Here is a 15,142-nt window from a genome sequence, read left to right on the forward strand (position 1 = left end):
TTCCACGTTAAGTTTCAACGCCGCAAATATTGTTTCAAAATCCGCTAAAATCTGGAATATTCTTCAAATCTTATTCGTCTATTTATTTAAATTCATCCCAAAAAATCACTATCAAATATGTTTTTTTATTCAAAAATATGAGAATTGATTTTCCAACACTAATTAATACGTACATGATCTTAACACATTAACTTCTTTTACAACCAAAACCAACAAAATAAACAATATAATATCTTTTTAGACATTTTATCCTTTATTTTGTTGATTTTCGTTGTAACAAAAGTTAAAACGGATTGTGAAAGAAAAAAGTAACTGTAAATTTATATTTATCTTATAAAAATATATTAAATAATAATTTATTATTTTATTAATTTAAATTAGATTGAATAACAATTAAGACAAAAATTTAAAATTAATTTATGTGTATTTATACCTATTATAAAATGGATATATTTTAAATCATTTTTTTATATTTATTTTTTAGTAGATCATTATACTTCTTGGATATAAAAAAAAAATTTTTTGTATATTTTTAATTTGTGTGTAACTTAACTATTAGAGACACGAAGTGTTTCAACCTCTCTAGTATAAATATAATGGTCTTTATATAATTAGAAAAAAAATGAATGGACTAATGATTTAAATAATAAATTTGTAATGGATTCTAATTTTTATAAAATTACTTTTATCATTTTTCTAAATATGTGACATGAAAATTGATTTTATTGTGTAATTTTTTTTATCAATTAAAATTATAATGACGATAATAAGGTTTAAATCTAAAATTTATATACTATCAATGATGGATCCAAAAAATTTAGCCAATGGAGACAATACTATAAATAAATTCGTAGCATTAAATATATTTTCTCATTTTTTATAAGTATATACCATAATTGTTGTTTATGAAATTTCATATTTTTAAAAATTAAACAATTTTCTTGTTTTCAACACTCTAAAAAATATCAGGATCCATTTAAATAACTAAACAACAATTTAATAGATATTTTTCATATTAAAACTTTAACCTTTCATTTTTTAAAATAGTATAATATGAACTTGGACCATCCATTATCTTTTTTAAGGTCAACTCCACAATGACAGAAATTTAAAAAAAAATTATACATGAAATAAAAGAGCTATATGTTAGACATTTTTACCAATATATGTAACTTTTCTTATTTATTTATTTACAAAATGTAATAGTAGATAGTTACACTTAAGGGTATTTGGTATACGATACATTTTTTCATGTTTGAGAATCATGATTCTTAAGATTTATGAAAATTTTATTTAATTGATCATAAATATTTATAATAATGTTTATAAATATTAACCGGTAATCAAAGATTTTTACTAAATTAAATAAGTAAATAAAGATAATATGATGTTTTCACCACATTAAAATTTATTTTTAATTACCTTGAAAAAGTTAGTTTTTCACCTTCTGATAGGAAAATTTTCATGAAAAATTTATGCAAAATCTTTTCCCGAAAAAATAATGTTTCTTAAGAATATTATTTATAAACAAGAAACTATCATTCTCAAAGTTAGATTCTGGGGAAAAAAATTATGCCAAATGTCCCCTTAATTTTTAACACAATAAGAAAGAATACATTATCATTATTATAATATATATATATATATATATATATATATATATATATATATATTTGTGTGTGTGGAGAAATCTATTTACTTTAGGAGTAAATTTACCTAAACTTATTTTGTTTAATAATTCATGTTTTACATTAAATTTTAATGATCTAATTATTAAATTTAAAGTTCTTAATATATAGATCAAGTCTACAATTTTGTTTCACTAATTCATATATGTGTGTGTATATATATATATGTGTGTGTGTGTGAAAATTGCTAACATACTCTCATCTTAATTTTAGATGGTAGCAACCTATACTAAAACTTTTGGACCAAAAAAACAATCAATCTTTTTTCTTTAATAAGCTTACTTTAAAGATATTATAGTAATTTATTATTTTTAAATAAGATAACTCATTTATCTCAAATTATTCACTCATTCTCTCTCTTCCTCCATTCATTTCTCTCTCTTCTCTCATTTTTCGGAGTGATTGTTCTTCTTCCATAAGACAATTAATCTATCACCATCGTCCACCTCTAACTATGATAAAAATCTTAAATTTGTAATTTTTTTTCAACTAGAACCACTTCTTTTGCAATCATTGCACTTATGTCACCATTATTCTCTTTAAATTAAATTTGATAGAAAATTTTGGGGTAGTCCAAATTCTAGACAATAATCCAACAATAATTACCCATCATAATCATTAAAAAATTAGAAGATAAAAGCGGTGTTTTAAAACCCGGACCGACCCGGCCGGTCGGACCGGTTGGACCGGGAACCGGTGGTCCAGCCGGTTCGAATCTGAAGTTGGATCGGTTATGCAGTCGACCCGTTTCAAACCGGATTGAACCGGTCAATTTTTCGGTTCAACCGGTGAACCGGTGGGTCAAACCGGTTCAACCACTTTTTTTTTTTTTAATTTTTTTAAGGGACCATAAATCACAAAAATAATAATGAAAATTGAATCTCTTAATGAAAAAGTAAGGAGTCTTATTAAATATAACAATGATTACTTGTTCTAATATATTTGTTTGCAATATATACAACTCAAATAACTTTTATAGTATATTATTAATTTTAAATTATATATTTAATAATTCAATATCTATGTAAATATTATATATATTATTTTGTGATATTAATTGCAAGCATATTATATATGTACATATTATTTATATTTTTAATTTGTATTAATATACCGTTTAACATGTAATTTTTTTATGTATTTTTTTACAAAATAAAAATAAAAATAATTTTAAATAAGATAGAAAAATTTAAATTTAAAATAAGATATGAATTTATTAAAATTTATAAGTATAAATATATTTAATATGAATATTTTTTAATAAAAATAAATAAAAATCGAGTCATGCGGTTCAACCAGTGATCCACCGGTTCAACCTTTGACCCACTGACCCAATACCTTAACCGATTCGATGACCGGTCCGATTTTTAAAATTATGGATAAAAGTATTAGAGAATGATTTAATAAGTAAGAGAAATTAATTTCTTATTGTTCATTGATCATCAACACGAAACTCATGTTTACTTGAATGGTGTATGTTAGTTTTTCTCATTTTTTTTCCATGAAGATTGTTTCTTTTAGATGGTAATGTAGTGTTTAGTCACTCTTAAAATTATATACTAGAAACATATTGAATGTTTGAAAAAAAAATTGAAAAATTAATGTTTATTGCCTAAGGAAAGAAAGTCTAAAAATTTGGATGAAATGAACCAAATGGAACCTAAGTGTGAGTGAAAGAGTGAGAAATAATGAGTTGATAGGAGAGAAAAATGAATAAGTAATGAAGAGGAGAGAGAATGAATGAAGAGGAAACATAAATGAGTTTTATTATTTTTAAGAAATAAATAATAAATTACTATATAAGAATTAATTAAGTAGGGTTAAATAAACTCCATATACCTTATATATAAGAATTTAAATTAAAAAAAAGTGGAAAGTGGATAATAACATGTAAAATAAACGTTAAAATTTATATTCAAATTAATAATAAAATATATAACAAAATAATCATGTGAAAAATTACAATATTTACAAGAATTTAAGTATAAAAAAAACAATGGAATGGTAATAATAATAGGTCAAAATAAATGTTAAAATTCAAATCGAAATACTCAATAAATAAAAGCAGTAAACAAAAAATATACTAGATTATTACAAATTATAACATTAATTATCTATCGATAAATTATCTAGGCCATACGTATTTTTTCTGAAGTAGAGGTTAGTAATTTGATTGTTTAATTATATTAATAGTATGATTGGTAAGATATGGTTAAGTTTATAGATTTTTTTTAACCAATTTATTTATAGTTTAATCAAAATAAGTTTGTTCGATAAAAAATTTACAACTTATTTCATAAGTTAATTAAAGTAATTTATAAAGTTTTGAATATTTATTTTTATTAATTTATTTAAAATTATTTTTATCCATTTTAATTTAATAATTAATTTATCAATATGTTATTGTGTTATTCTCATTATCAAATAAATAAATATATCATTTTTTTTATTAATCAACTAGTTTAATAATTAGTCATACTAAATAATTTCAATTTAATTAATTAAAATTTTTAAATTTTCAACTCATAACTTATAAGTTTCGGACGATTTATAAACTAATTTATTAAACACACGTCTTAAAAACTTGCCAACAACCCAATGATAATCAAGGGGAAGATAAAACTTACATATACTACCATGCGTATTGTTTAAGTTGTTTTTTTAATTAAAATTAAAATTTTATTTTGACAATATCTATACTAATATACTTGTACTAATAAATAAAGAAAATATTTATTTCTATAACTATTTTTCGTCTCTATAATTGTGGATGATTATACTCTTTATTTTTTTAAAAAAATATTTTTGAAAATTACATTAACTAATCCTAAATAACCACTCACACTATTATATGTCTTTTTTTATTTATTTTACCTTTAAAAATATTTAAAGGAAAATAAAATTTACCGTAATTTCTAACATGAGAACAAATTCAACTCCCAACAATACATTATTAGAGTTTTATCCCTGCGATGATAGTGATATCCATTACAATTAAATCTATTACGATATTTCCACCAAACAATATGATATCACGCTATCAGCATTCTAAGTTATATATTCACTTTACTACATTGTTTAAGATTTTGAAGAGAAAAGTAAGTGGAAAAAAACAAAGGTATAGAAATTTATTTTCTGACTGTTTGAATAAGGAAAGAAGTGAACTAAGAGAGAATAAAATTGGTTGAAACTATGTCAAAAAAGAATTCTCCTTAAAAGTGATGAGTTTTGTAGAATAAAAGGTGTAAAAATTGTAAAGAACCGATTAAATTAAACGAAAATGATGAATTTATTATTTTTAATTTGAATTGTGTAAAAATATTAATAGGGATAAACAAATCTTTTAAACATGCACATTTTCTTTTTTTCTTACCTCTTTCTCAGTCTAAACAACTTAAAATTTACTTATTTGACTTCTATTTTATATTTTTCTTCTCCAAAATATTTTTTATTACCTAAACAAAGTACAAGTCTTTTTCGTGTTTAATGAGTCATTAGTTGAGCATAATAATATTTCTGCAGGTAAATCATCATTTCATCCACCGTGATCAACTACTGCTGTAAATTTGCCGACTTTGGGAAGGTTCGGATATATTCTTTCGATCTTGTGTCGGAGCTCAAAGTATGCATGAGTTTCTAGTAAACAATATATGCTAAAAAAATAAGTTTTAATGAAAACTAGATAAAAAAAAAATTACAATAAGATGAGATATTATCTGAATATGAAATGAAATATATTGATTTCAAACTTGCAAAATATTTGATGCATTTATTTATTTGATAAGGTATCCAATTCATATTGTATTAAATTGAATTAAATTTGATCGAGTTTAAATTTATAACGAAACTCATTAAATGATGAAATAAGAAAATTAATAACAATAAATTGCACCACTTTTTTCTTAAAAATATTTAATCCAACCTCATTTCAATCACAATACAATTACAACATTATTTAAAGCAAAAATAAAAAATAAAAGTGAGGCCAGAAAGGAGAGAAACATACTACGGGTAAAACTACTCAAACAAAATAATATTGGACTGTGAAACTAGCTTATTTAATGATTTAGGTCCCCATATTTCAAAATAATATTAAAAAAATTTGATCAAAACTATGACAAAAAAACCAAAACACCTCCACAAATCACGAGACTAATGCCAGTTTTGCCAACAATCAATCAATTGCACATTGGACAGTTCATTTGGTTAACTAACTGGAGCATTCTATGACTTGACAAAACTCAATCGTTTAGGCTCTATGTTTGCCAAGTTGATCAATATTGTACCCGCAGATTCTCCTTCAACCCATGTTATAGATTCCTGCTCTAATAGTTTTAATACCTGTTGTCGTCTGCGAGATCCTTTACTGTTATCTTTATCATTTACATCAACGATGACCTTGAGGTACTCGAATGCTGATGGGAAGAAGGAAATATTGAAATTACCATATAAACAGGCATGAAAATTTGAAAAGTAAATAAAGTATATGCATGTACTGACAATGTAAACAATTTTTACATCATCATCCAATAACAAATCACCATATAAAATACATCAGATTTCAGAATAACACACATTAATAATCATACCAATGATAAGTTATACTCTTCAGCAGTACAATGCCTTAACTTACTTGGAATGCCAGAAAAAGAAGAAAGATGACATTTCAATAGACGTATAGCCTCCTTTGAACCATGGTCACGCAAGTCAAGCACCATTTCTTCTTCTGCAGTTCTGCCAACAAATATAACATGATAAATATTGTATTACCTAACATACAAAATTTCCATACAGACCTCCTTAACAAAATAGAAAAAAGGAAATGAAGCGATGCAAATTGAAGAGCAGAGGAGATTAACCTGCTTTCAAGAATCATTTTGTTAGATTCTTCGTCAGCATCCTGAGCTTTTTTGTGGAAAAAATGGCCCTGCCATTACCAAAGCATGCAAAAGTGAATGATAAAATTTGAGTAACTTGGGTAATAAATTATAACTAAACGTGTCTAGTTAAGGCTTCCATTATCATTAACAAATAAAACAATTGGAAGCTGCCGATATTGTTAAAATAAACCAAATATAATATTTTTTTTTCATTTCAAATAGTATCTTCTGAAAAATGGCAACTAATCGTAGAAACTCAAAGGAGCATCCTTTATTATACAGTATCAGAAGAAGACAAAATCTGAATGCAAGAAGCCGCACTGCGCACAACACAATAATAAATATACCAATGAAACAAATATTTAGAAGTCATGAAAAAAGTCTACATTAATCATATATAAAGAAACTTATTGCTAGCACAATTCTATCAAAACCTTACCTGTTCTAGAAGTTTTTCTGCTTTGTTCTGATCTCCCTTTGCAAATGCATCAACTGCCTGAAGTGACAAGAGACCATTAAGTCTTTATAGTGTCCATGGCAGAGACCCCGCAACAAGTTATTCTACCTAGAAACTATCTAGTGATCAAATGTGGCACAAAATATAAGCCTAACAATGAAACATACTGCTTGATAATATTCATTCATTGCCACTCGGTACTCCTTCACAGCTCTACGCGCATTCTGATAATCTTCCTCGTCTTCTGGATCTGCCATACACAGCACTCAATCTTCATATGAAGTAAAACTCAACTTCAAAATAAAGATAAAATAAGATATCTATCTATATATTATTTAACAAGAATAAGAAAAAAAATGGTCAATGGATTTTCTTCAAGAAATGTATCACCAATTCTTCTAAAATTCTAATACTTGGACTACAGTGAGAGAAGCATACGAATAAACTAATTACAATGCAATAATCCTCTGGCTTAGGAAACACACGCAAGTTATAGTAACATCATATAGACACAAAGCTCAATAAATGAACTTTAAACAATAAAAAAATTGGAATCCAATTTTCCAAAATAACATGAAATACCATCTATATTTTCTAGTCGTGATAAGTCCATCAAGTCGATGTCAATCTTGAATTCTTCTGGGGATTCTTTGGGAGGTTCAAAAACCACATGCCCATGCTGTGATTTCTTACTCAAATCCTTCACAATTCTTTTAGGAGCCTCCTCAGAATGCCCTTGATAATTAAACAAACTAGACAATACTTCTTTCTGAAGGTCATGTTTTTGTTTCTGTTGCGGATGTAATTCGGTACCTCTAATTGAAGCTATGTTTCCATCACTGTATTACAAAGAAAATCTAAATTACAACCCAAAATATCCTAAAGTTGATTATGCCATTAGAGCATAACTTTAACTGAAACAAAAGATAAAGTAGAAGTCTCTGATCTTCAAAGGTAAATACGATGATGAAAAAAGCAGTAGATATTAACAAACAAAAATGAAGAAACAAAATATATATACCCTCTGGGATAATTTAAATCCTGAGACTTTCTTTCAGATAAAGGTGCTTCGGATTTTGGTTTCATATCTGTAAACTGTTGAAGTACAGTTAGCTTGAACAGCAATCAAGAATCTAGATGACCATCAAAATTTTAATGTAGACAGATATAATTTTCTGAAAAGGTAAAAGTCAAGCTAGGAGAATACAAAACCATCACCCAAAAAGCAGAACAGGAAGCCAAAAGCTACTTCTATTCTTTGATAATAATCTAGTGAAAGGATAAAACAACCTTATAATACACATAGCAAAAGCACAATGAAAGAATTGTCAGAAAAAAAAGGAGCACAAACATTTTTTTCACAAAACATTCGACACTCCTTTCAAACAATTTGGCTACAAAAATAATTCATGTATATCATTAAAATTCATTCAAGACTCAAGAGGAAGGCCGGCATGTCGCAAACAACTTTGACAACAAGAGGTAAGTACGTATTAGGTAACCCTCCTTTGTCCTGAGGTGAATTTAATCCCAAACGCTTGCACATTTTGCGGAGGAATTTCAAAATTTATGAATTGTAATAATATCTACAACTAATCATAATGAAAGTAGCATAAGTAATCCAAGCATAGATTCAACCATAAATAATATCAGCAATCATACTTACCCTCCCAGCTGAATCACCAACAACAGCTGTTCTTTTGCCCGAAGTAATATTTGATCGATCTAGTAATTTCTGCAAGCTCTGGATGATTGCAATAAATATTTATTAGGCAGAGGTAACAAGTGTTATTTCTAAATGCACAACAGTGATGCCAAGAAAATTATAAATGATACTAGAACAGACAAAATCTGGGTAGTCTGAATAGAAAAACCATGATTATTAATAATCTCCATGTCGTTTTACTGGATAGAGCAGAAAAAATAAATAAATGAGTGATATCCTTGTCAGCTTTACATTGTCTACACCATACATGAAATTATGGATACGATTTTTATTTTTTTTGTATATTCTGACATGAACCCTGAAAAAGTGGGAAAAGAAAGAAATAAATATCAACAGTGGCAGCATAAGAAGAATGTTTTTGTACCTTCTGCATATCATACCCACAAGTATCTGCATGTTTGCAATAAAATCAGTCAGCTGTTAATACAAACTAAAGAAATAATGGTAATAATAATATAGTTCAAATTTGAGTGTGAAATCAATTGAGCCAAGTGCAGGTAGAGAGTATCCAAGACTTGTGTCAGATCAACCTATAAACTATTTTATTTTCTAGACATGTCATAGTTAAATACCGGACAATGCTAAACTATTAAAACATATACATATATGCAAGCCCATCATAATAACTGCCTAATAATATAAAGAAATGTGCTATTAAAAAATTTGCCTTTTTTTACAGCAATAATTGGCTTTTTTCAAGTGGTGTAAAGTCAATAATCCACTATACCATGCACTGGATAGCAGACAAAATAGTGCAAGTCACATAGCAGTTGAAAATTGAAATATATGATAAAATATGAATTATATTGCATAAAAAATTAGGTTGTATGCAAATAAAATATAAATGCATAAAAATGGACATAATATTAACTCAAAAGTTCAATTAGCCAGAGACTTGCTGGAGATGACAACAGGAAATTCACCCACTCTTATCAACCAACTGAACTAAACCCCTTGACGCATGCCACAACCACAGCAGAAGTAGTAGTGGACAGTCACAATCACGAATCCAAGGAACTACGCAATAGCACTGCTATAGTGGCTATTTAACAACACTACAGTTGTTAGGAACAATTCGAGTTTTCTACAATAATGAAATGATAAAAAGAACAGATGACACAACATAAAATGCAATATAAATACAATATTAATAAGGAGGTCGTAAATCTAAAATACATCAAGAAAATTTCAACAGACAAGAAAATAAAGTGATAATTTGTTTCAAAACATTAAAAAAAGAAAAAAAATTGAAAATTTCCATACCAAGAACCTGCCGAATCATATTTCTGTCAAGCTGAAAGCCATCCCCAAGCATTTTAAATAAGAAATCTTCCATGTCCTGGTGAAGCAAATCATGCTTGGAACTCGATACATCCGGCTTGCCCTTTTCACGCCAGATTCCGGTCATGGGCAGCGACCTTGCATCCAACTTGGCTGGTTTGGTCACACCAACAGACCCATTTGCAGATGGGGCAGGTCTAGCATACCCCTTGCCAATAAGGCCAGAAACACTACCTGCAGAAACGGGGCGAACTTTGGACCTCAAGGTTTTCCTCTCTTGTAAAGAATTCTCTAGGGAACAATATCCGCTTGATGATCCAGAGGACCCTTCAGCACTAACATCTGCATTAGATGGATCAAGGGTTGCAGATGCTGCTGAGGAGCTCCCCTGCATTCCATACAAAATCTCCCCAGCTAAGTCCGCATTCCTGCTCGCCTTGCAATATGCAGAAGCTATGTCTTCAAGAGAAAACACTGACCCAAATGCATCAAGCAAGCACTTCAATGCTTTCTCTTCATCACATTTCACAAGGTTCTGGCCAGAGACTTCCATCCCAATTTAATCTGTCACGGGAAATGAGACACAATAAAGCTACTACAATTAATCTAATTATCCCAAAAATTGAATGCGAAAGGGGGAAAATTGATCACATCCCAAGATTAAGCATGAAAGAAAGGTAGAGAATGCACCTGCGTGTGGCACTGAAAGGGAAAGGGTTGCCTTGGGAATGGAATGACTGGAGCACTCAAAGTACCAAAGAAAAGCTTAGTCTTTGTGTCATTTCTTCTTGGCAAAGAAAACATGATAAAAGAATCATCATATTCTTATTCTTATTTATTTCTCAAAGAATTGTAAAATAAGAAAATTAGGAATCAAGGTGGAGCAAGACAAAAAGATAGAAGATAATGTGAGGGAAGAACGAAGTTCGTGTGATGTTTTGTCACGCAAATTGCCAAATCAGTGGCGAAGCAAAGCAAAGCAAAGAAAAGAAATAGAAATGGAGTGAGTGACACCAAAAGGAACGAAAACATACCTGATACCTGGAACTGGGCAGGGTGTGAGAGAAGTGAGAAGCCCAACACCTTTGCTAATCTGCTTTAGTATTTATAGATAAATAAAAGTCGAAATAATATGACAAGTCATAATAATTATGTAGTTCAATCATATTTGTTAGAAATAAATATTTACTTCTTACTTCTTATTTAATATATCTAATTTTTAATAAATTTTGATTGATAAAACAAATGTAAAAAACAATGTACTAATAATAATAATTGAATGAAGACTTTTGAGAAAAAAAAATGGAAACATGTATGTTTATGAGTTTTTAACTTTTATAATAATTAGGTGTAAAAAAACTTTTATAATAATTATTTTAAAAGTTATACTTTTAAAATCTTTATAAAAAATAAATAATTTTTTATCTTAAATATAAGTTATATTCATAAGTAAAAACATTGTGTGATGTTGAATCCGATTGTTTAAACTTAAAATAAAAAAGTTTTTAAATAAGTTTCTAATTAATCACTTATTTTATTTTATTTCTAGAGAAAAGTATAAAGTGTTTTTTTCTTATTAGTATACCATAATTATTGTTAGAAGTTAAAAATATTGACTTTATATTTTAATGAACAAACTAATGAAAAATATTTTGTAAAACTCAACTAAAATTTCTACATTTTATATGAATCAAAACCAATATCTCAAATTTTAGAAAAATAAAAAATTACAAAAACAAAAATCAAAATACAATTATTTTGCAAAGACTAAATATATATTTAAATTTGTAATTTACTTATTATAAATTTTAATTATATTAAAAAAATTATCAAGTGGATTGTGTATGTTAAAATATATATTAATTCTTTCTTTAGAGTATGTTTAAATAAAATTTTCTAAAAAACACTTTTAGAAAAAATAAATAAGAAAAACATAAAATAAAGTTTTCAAAAAACCAATGTTAAGTTATGTATAAATTAACATTTTCAAATTTTTGTAAAAAAAAAACTTTTCAAATTATATATTTGAACGTTAATTTTATTTTATAAAAAAAACTTTTTTCTTTTAAAAAATCCAAATAATTTCTTAATCACACGTGTCACATCTACTTTGGAGTTGGCACAAAACAACAACTTCCTCGACAAGTTTTTCATCTCTCTCCCCAAACAACTTTCTCGACAAGTTTCCATCTCATTCTCAAAAGTTAAAAAAAAATAAAAATAATATATATATATATATATATATATATATTTTAAATATGTTTTTAGTCCCTCAAATTTAAGATAAACTTGTTTTTAGTCTCTCAAATTTAAAATTGTTATTTTTAGTCCTGTAATTTTCAAAAATCTTGTTTTAGTCCCTTACGTCACCAATAACATATTTGAAAGTAATTAATTAAGACAATTATGCAATATCAACCGGATTTAATGCGATATTTTCACTAATAGGACACTAATAGGTAGATTTTTATGCAATAATATTTGATAAATTTCTTAACAAAATTTGAATATAAAGACTAAAATAATATTTTTTGAAACTACAGGGACTAAAAATAATAATTTTAAATTTGAGGAACCAAAAACAAATTTATCCTAAATTTGAGGGACTAAAAACATATTTAATCCATATATATATATATATATATATATATATATATATATATTGATTTTTTAAATTTAGAGTAAATTTATTTTGATTCCTTAAAATTTAGAATTATTTTTAATTCTATAATTTTTAAAATTTTATTTTAATCTTTTATGTGACACCCTTACTACCCCAACACATATATAATATAATTTAATTAAGAAGAATAAACTTTCAAAGGGTTCGTAAAAGTGTTCACATAAAACTTCAAAACTGTTCTTTCTTCAATATAAGAAAATGACTGAAAAATAAAACTTGAAAGGTAAAATTTAAGAGTTTACAATTTTAAAATCATTTATTACAATACCAAATCCATATAAATATTCTGTCCTAGAAATTCTCTGCCCCGATGTCACACTATCAGAGCATTCCCATAATTTAATTGTTGACATTCTACATGTCACTCGTAGCCGGATCTTCTTCACCTAAAATATCCACAGTTTATATGGTGAGAAAAGAAAATATCTATATGCAAAGTACATACAAACACATCACAATATAATCTCATCATAATTCATTATTTAATAATAAAATATATATATATATATATATATATATATATATATATATATATATCAATCATTCATCATCTTCACATCTTAATTCATATTTAACATATCTCATTTCACATACATATCTCAATCCATCAAAATCCACACCAATTATACAATTTACAACATCATTTCCATATCCATAATTCATGTCAATCTTACAATTAACAATATCATTTCCAAATCCACAATTCACACCAATCTTACAATTAACAATATCATTTCCACATCCATAATTTACATCAATCTTACAATTAACAATATCATTTCCACACCCATAATTCACACCAATCTTACAATTAACACTATGCCAAGACCTCGCCACATCTGGCACAAGTGATACAGGTTAATTGCCTCCCACACCAAACCAGGGTCACGCCCTTCCTGTAGCATCACTTACCCAGGGGCCGTGCCATCCCTAGTAGGGATGGCAAATATACCCGTACACGCGGGTAATATCCGAACCCGTCCCGACTTTGACGGGGAATACCCGGTTTGACCGGGTACGGGTACGGGTATGGGTAAAACCTGATATATTAAATCGGGTACGGGTATGGGTACGGGTATGTACTTACCCGCCCCGTACCCGTCCCCGTTCCCATTTTTAATTTAATACTCACTTTCAATTTAATTATATTAAAAAATTTTAATATTTTTTTATGTGTGATTATTTATTATAATATGAGATAGAGAAATAACCTACTTATAATTATAATATAATAAAAAAATAATTTATAAATATTATATTTAAAAATAAAAATAAAAAATAAAAATTTTGACGGGTACGGGTACGGGTATACCCGATACCCGACAGGGACGGGGATGAGGATGAAAATCACATACCCGACGGGTACGGGTACGGGGACGGGGATGGGTTTGGCTCGCTGTTAAGTCTCAATTTTACCTCTTTTTGGATGAGACTTATTGAACAAATTCCACTCATCCTTTGAACCATTGCAATATAATTGTTCTCTTTTTGGTTCATTTTGTGTGCAGATATAACTAACCCAAATTCATCTAACAATACCTTAATCCACCTCATTTTTTGTGCAGGTATTGAGGAAGAGTGGAAAGTTGAAGACTCTTAGGATTGGAAACCTAAGAAGCTAAGGAGCAGAGAAGAGGTTCTGCGCCGGGCTCAATATAACCCGCGCTGGGCGTGACAAAAACAGAGTATTTCATCTCTGCCAGTTATATTGCGCCGGGCGCAAAAGGAATTGAGCCGGGCGCAAAAGGAATTAAGTCGGGCGCAAAAGGAATTGCGCCGGGCTTGTGTTGAGACAGAGAGTGCTTGACTTCTCTGGAAGAACTTGCGCCGGGCGTGAAGAATTGTGCGCCGGGCGCGGAACCCTAATCTGATCTCCCTGGCTCGTATTTGAAGGCATTTTCGGGGACTTCTCCCCCATTCTCACATTGGGCGCCTCCAGGAGCTGCGGAAGGGATTCCCAGGGCTTGGGATCGCCCGTGTGCGGATCTTTCCTTCGGTTCTTCACTTCCTCTTCCATCTCTATTTTGTATTTGCCCTCTTTGTTGAGTGGTTTCACCCATTTTGTGGGGTTAGATGTAACCAACGTACTCTATTGTAATCTTTACGATTTTAATGATATATATACATGTTGTTTTATTCTTTGTTGTGTTTGTTTCTATTCTTAATGCTTGCTTTGGATTGATCACCCTTTGCATGATTTAAGGTTCCATGGGTATTGGAAAATAACCTTTGAAACTAGTTCTGAAACATATGCCTAGTGGTGATTGTATCTAGGGATAGAGCTTGACCCATTAGTAGTCTTAAACCCTAGCCCGTAATGCGGGTGTAGATATTGGGTACTCAAGGGATTGATATTCAATATCCGCACCTAGGCTCTTTCTCTAAGGGATTAGGTTTGAGTAAACTCTTGGGTTGACTAAGCAATGA

General features: G+C 28.5%; 1 protein-coding gene across 3 annotated transcripts; it reads right to left on the bottom strand.

The window, feature by feature from the left end:
* Positions 1 to 5,706: 5,706 nt before the first annotated feature.
* Positions 5,707 to 11,133, bottom strand: LOC109803918 (putative nuclear RNA export factor SDE5). Of its 3 annotated transcripts, none has more exons than XM_083066651.1 (12): positions 11,067 to 11,133; positions 10,723 to 10,769; positions 10,015 to 10,596; positions 9,116 to 9,141; positions 8,692 to 8,769; positions 8,047 to 8,120; positions 7,608 to 7,864; positions 7,193 to 7,275; positions 7,008 to 7,064; positions 6,548 to 6,615; positions 6,322 to 6,422; positions 5,707 to 6,103 (listed from the first exon to the last, which is right to left on the bottom strand). In XM_083066651.1, exons 3-12 carry the CDS (start codon positions 10,583 to 10,585, stop codon positions 5,913 to 5,915), a joined length of 1,506 nt encoding a protein of 501 aa, XP_082922777.1. In that variant the 5' UTR covers positions 10,586 to 10,596; positions 10,723 to 10,769; positions 11,067 to 11,133; the 3' UTR covers positions 5,707 to 5,912. The 3 variants fall into 3 exon arrangements, with proteins under 3 accessions (XP_082922777.1, XP_082922772.1, XP_082922774.1); XM_083066646.1 differs by having other exon boundaries at positions 10,723 to 10,816; positions 11,067 to 11,130; XM_083066648.1 differs by having other exon boundaries at positions 10,723 to 10,819; positions 11,067 to 11,085.
* Positions 11,134 to 15,142: the final 4,009 nt, after the last annotated feature.

The sequence above is a fragment of the Cajanus cajan genome, chromosome 1, assembly GCF_000230855.2.
Source record: "Cajanus cajan strain Asha chromosome 1, NIPB_CcT2T_4, whole genome shotgun sequence".
Taxonomy (NCBI): domain Eukaryota; kingdom Viridiplantae; phylum Streptophyta; class Magnoliopsida; order Fabales; family Fabaceae; genus Cajanus; species Cajanus cajan.